The 5,044-nt window shown below is 63.5% G+C and overlaps 1 protein-coding gene across 1 annotated transcript; it reads right to left on the bottom strand.

The window, feature by feature from the left end:
* Positions 1–1,335: 1,335 nt before the first annotated feature.
* LOC311196828 (homeobox protein SIX1) lies at positions 1,336–4,425 on the bottom strand. The gene is made up of 2 exons (XM_084270464.1): positions 3,694–4,425; positions 1,336–2,654 (listed from the first exon to the last, which is right to left on the bottom strand). The coding sequence occupies exons 1-2, from the start codon at positions 4,251–4,253 to the stop codon at positions 2,366–2,368; spliced, it is 849 nt and encodes a 282-aa protein (XP_084126590.1). The 5' UTR covers positions 4,254–4,425; the 3' UTR covers positions 1,336–2,365.
* Between the last annotated feature and the right edge of the window lie 619 nt (positions 4,426–5,044).

Raw genomic sequence — 5,044 nt, 5'->3', positions numbered from 1 at the left:
CGGCCGTCGGACTCGACAGCAACCTCGGCCCGCAGGTCTGCGATGGGGAGGGGAGGGTTTGAGAGGGGATTTTGGGCGAGTGAAACACCTCCCGCAGCTTCCCCAACCCGAAAGCCAGCCCTGCTGCTGCTGCCTGCACGATGGAAGTGCCTCTGCGCTGTTTGCTTTGAAAATAACTCCTGGTTTGCGAGTCCCTGCTTGGCTTTCCCGCCGCGCAGGGCTGGAGCCTCGGGCAATATTTATCCTTCCTCTTCACCGAGTCCGTGGCTTGGGAAAAATAAACGGAGCTGGAGTTTATCCATCCTCGGGGCTCGAAGCCCGCGGCTGCTCACCCTAAAAACCTCCCTCATTTCCCTGGGGGGTTCCCCTTTCCTACCCGCGGGATTGGGAGCGGCCGCGCTGACTCTTGGCAGGACACGGCGGGGCTGGGAGAGTCCCCCGGGAAGGGCGATGAGCGTCCCGGGTGGGGCGGAGGGCGGCGGGACACGGACAGCGGGGAGCGGCTCCGAGCCCCCTCCCTGCTCTGCTCTGCAGGGGTTTATCCCCGCTCCACCCGCGGTCGTGGACGGGCGCAGACACGCGGATGCGCGCCCAACCGCGGCATAAGCGCCCTGGCTCCCAAGGAGCCGCGCTGGGTGCTGCCCGGGGGACTGGAGGGTCCCCCACTGCCCCAGCCGTGCTCTCCAAAGGTCGTGGGCGCCGGAAGCCAGGCGGGATCTGGGATCTGGGCTGGGTGCCCCGAGGGGGCGGCCGGTGCCAGGCCGGAGGGAAACCACCTCCGCAGCGCGGGCACCGGGCCCCGGGCTCCCCCGCTGCCGGAGCCGAGAAGGGCGGGGGGCCGGGCGGATCCGCAGCCCCGTCCTGGCGCGGGTGTGGATTCCGCGGGCAGCTCTGGAGCGTGTCCGGGTGCCGGGGGCGGCCGGCCGGTTTGGGGAGGGAGCGGGAGGGACACAGAGCGCTCCGGCCGGGAAAGACCCTCCTGCAGAGGGTGACATTTCTCCATGGCCCAAGACCCCGAGAACAAACACAGCAGCGACTTAAATAAACACGCACTTAATGATGCAAAACTGTAACGGGGGGAACGGCACCAGGGGGCCAGCAGCGAGGCCCCGACGGGGAGGGCGGCAGGGGCAAGCCGCTCCCTCCCGGCTGGGCGCCCGGCTCCCACGGGGCGACCCCACACAAGCCGCTCCAGTGAGTCCCCTCTCCCATTCCTTCCTCGGTTATGAAGGGATCGGTTTCCCCCCACCCCCGCAGCCCGAAACGCCTCCAATGCTGCCCGTCGGGGGAGAGGGGGGGGGGCACGGGTGGGCAGAGAAAAGCGCAGCCTGGATGTTCTGCCATCAGCGTTGTTTAATTTAGACTGTTTTAGGTACAATAGAAAATAAACCTGAAAGCACATGCGATTCTTGGTAACAAATACTCGAGACAGACAGCGTCGTCCGCGGGAGGACGGAGGACGAAGGAGGGAAGCGGTGATGGGGACAGACCGGAGAAGGCAACGCGGAGCAGCCCGAGGAACACTCGTTCAGGAGGAAACGGCCGCTGACTTTTATTATTTCCTAATTTTTAGTCACATCGATGCGTTTCACCACCGAGGAGAAGGAAGCCGGGGGGTGCGGGCACACGGGAGCTGGCTCGCTCACCGCCTCGCACAGCCACGACAAGACACAGGCACTTGTTAAAACTCTAATACTGCAGCTTTTGCAATTTTTTTTTCCTTTTTCCCCCTTTTTTTTTCTTTTTCTTTTTTTTTTTTTTATAATTTAAACTACATCGAAATCTTTCTGGTAAGGCTAAATATGAAAAATGTAAACGTAACTTCCCCTCCCTCCTCCTGCTACAGCACAGGGCTCGCTACAGCGGTTCTTTCCCTCCGTCCCAGCTCCTCACCGGCCCCACGGGGTCCTGGCCGGGCAGCAGCAGAGATGCACCGGCTGCCCCTGCCCCACCGTGCTTGCAGGGCTGGGATTTATTCCGGTGGAATCAGATCCAGCTAGGGTTGGTTTGGGTTTTGGTATTTTTTTGGGGAGGGGAGGATTGTTGGGGTAGGGTTGGGGGTTTTTTTTGTAATCCCCGCTGGGACCAGCTCGTTTGAATTCGAAGGGTTGAGGGTTTCTGCTGCTCTTTGCGTTTGGCTACGTGGAAAAAAAAAAAAATCAAATAAAAATCGTGGTGATAGTAGGAGACGCTGGGGAGAACTGGACCAGAAGCCGATGTGGGGTTGTGTGAAAAGAGCCGAGAGTCCCGTCAAGAATCAGCGGGTGAGCTGTAAAACCAGGTGCTGTCCTCTATGTACAACCCAGAGCCTCAGTCCCCGAGCAAAACCTCCTCTCCCGTTCCTCTGGCCGCCCGCTGAGAGCCTTTAGGATCCCAGATCCACCAGGCTGGATGTGAGGGGTCCCAGCAGCGAGTCCTGGAGCTGGTGGCCTTGGAGGCTGTGAGGGGTCTGCGATGCGGCCAAGCCGCTGAGGGAGTAGCCAGAGCTCCTGGTGTGGCTGAGGTTCCCCTGCAAGAGCAGGACCGAGTTCTGATCCGGGCTTTGGGGCGGAGAAAACTCTTCCTCGGAGCTGGACATGAGGGGTTTGCTCCCATCCAGAGGCGAGAGTTGGTTCGGTTTGTTGGTGGCCGCGTTGTTGTTTTCCGTGTTCTCCCTGCGGAAAGGCAAGAAAACACAAGGGGGGTGTTAGGGAGGGCGGGAGGCTTCGGGGATGGGCCCTGTGCTAATGCCCCCAGCAAATCCTCTGCGTTTCATTTCATCGTGGGAGCAGAAACGTCTCTACCCGGGAAAAAAGAGAAGAAAAAACCCAAACCAAGAAACCCCACCCCAAAACAAACTAAACAAAACAACAACAACAAACCACTTCATATTTTCATAACGGACCGTTATGTTCTGACCTCACAGACCCGTAATTAGGTGAGAAGGAAAAGTTGGGGGACGGAGGGATGGGGGCGGGGGGGGGCCCGCGATTTTTCTCAATTTAATTAAAAATGAAAGCGCAGCCCGAGGACGAGCAGGATGCGGGTTTTTCTCTAGGAAGCTCGGTAGGGAGGTCGCTGGAGCAGACAAAAAGCAGGGGCGATGCCCTTCGCTCCTGTCTGCTCCGCCGGCGCCGGCGCCCGGGGTGGCCTCGGTACGGGGCGACGGCTCGGCTTGGCCAGCGCTTCTTCATCCCCGTTTCCCTCCTGTTCCTCCCCCTCCAACTCGGGGCAGCATCCCACCCCTTTTCCGGGCTTCGGAGCTACCCTGCCCGATCCCCGAGAATACCCGACGCGGCATCCCGACCGCTTCCCCGTAGGCTCCGGGATCGCGTCGTCGCTCCCGGTTTACTCGGCGCGGCAGGCGGCAAACAAAGGCGGCAGAGCGGCCTGAAGACGCCGGTGAGGGGCTTGCTGCCCCCGCTCGCCCCCGGGCAGGTGGGGTCGGGAGGCGAGTAGCGGGGTCTGGGGGACCTCAGGTGGAAAACCCGCTTGGGTGTTTTCCCGGCGAAGCGGGGAAACAAAACGCAACGCGGTTTAGGGAAGAAGAAGAAGAGGGGAAAAAAAAAAGGATTTGGAAGGAGCGAAGTGTTTGCGTCGCTCCCACCCATCCGCCGCCGGGTGCTCGCCGCGTTCCTGGAGCTCCCGGTTGCTCCCCGCACGGGGTAGCGGGAAGAAAAGGGGGTACGGGGAAGATGGAAGGGTGACAAGTACCTTTCCTTCGCCTCCGCCGCTCGGTCCCGCTGCCTCCGATTCTTGAACCAGTTGCTGACCTGGGTAGTGGTGAGACCGGTGGCTTCCGCCAACTCCCGCTTCTCCCGCGGGGACGGGTAGGGGTTGTGGGCGTACCATTCCCGCAGCACGCCCCGGGATTTCTCCTTGAAGCAGTAACTGGTTTCCTCGCCGTCCCAGATGGTGCGGGGCAACGGGAATTTTCGGCGGACGCGGTATTTGCCGACGGCGCCCAAGGGTCTGCCCCGCAGTTTCTCGGCTTCCACGTAGTGAGCCTTCAGCCAGAGCTGCTGCAGCTTGGGGTGGTTGTGCGGGGAGAACTGGTGGCTCTCTAGGATCTTGTAGAGCTCGCGGAAGTTGCCGCGGTGGAAGGCTACCACGGCTTTGGCCTTCAGGACGCTCTCGTTCTTGTGCAGGTGGTCGCAAGCCGGCAGCGACCAAAGGAACCGGCCCAGCCTCTCCAGGTTCCCCCCTTGCTGCAGCACCTCGCAGACGCAGGCGACCTGCTCCTGCGTGAAGCCAAACGACGGCAACATCGACATGGCCGGGCGCGGCGACGGCAGGAGGAGGAGGAGGCGGCGGCGGGCACCCCGCGGGAGTGCGGCGGCGGAGGGGCGGGGGGAAGCCGCCCGCGGGGCCCAGTCCCGGTCCCAGTCCCGGCCCCAGAGCGGGGAGGCGCAGCGGCAACCGGTGGCGGTCGAGCGGGGATGCTGGTCGCGGCGCTGGGGGGACTTTGTCCCCGCTCCGCCGCCGCCGCGCTTAAAGCGCCCGAGCCCCCGCGCCGCGCTGATTGGGCGCCCGCGGCTCGGCCCCCGTCGCGGCGGGCCCGGCCCGACCCGGCCCAGCCCAGCCCAGCCCAGCCCAACGCAGCCCAACCCAACCCAGCCCAGCCCAGCCCAGCCCAGCCCGGCCCGGCGGGCAGAGCCTCGGCACGGGCGGGCGGGGCCTGGCGGTGGGGACCCGGCCCCGGCCGCCGCGGCTGCGCTTCCCGCCGCCGCCTCTGCGCGGGTGCGGCCCCGGCGGCGGCTGCGGGGGGGGGGGGGTGGCGAGGCCCGTTGTCCCGCACCCCCCGGGCGCATCCCTGGGGAAGCCGCTCCGGGCGGACTTTGTCTTTCTTCCACTCTCTTTTTTTCCCTCCCAAACTCGCCATCCCCTGCGAAGCAAGCCCGCATTTAATTACCTTAATGCCGGGAATGAATGAATAAATAATGCTTTACTGAATAGCTAAATAATACGCGTCCCCGCTGTCCCCCGCGCTGCCCCGCTTGGCCACGGGGGGGTCCGCGGAGGGGCTGTTCGGGGGCAGCCCCGCGGAGCCCCTGAGGAAGTCGTG

The sequence above is a fragment of the Gallinula chloropus genome, assembly GCF_964237585.1.
Source record: "Gallinula chloropus genome assembly, chromosome: 14".
In the NCBI taxonomy this organism is placed as follows: Eukaryota; Metazoa; Chordata; class Aves; order Gruiformes; family Rallidae; genus Gallinula; species Gallinula chloropus.
This window is presented reverse-complemented; position numbering and strand designations above follow the sequence as displayed.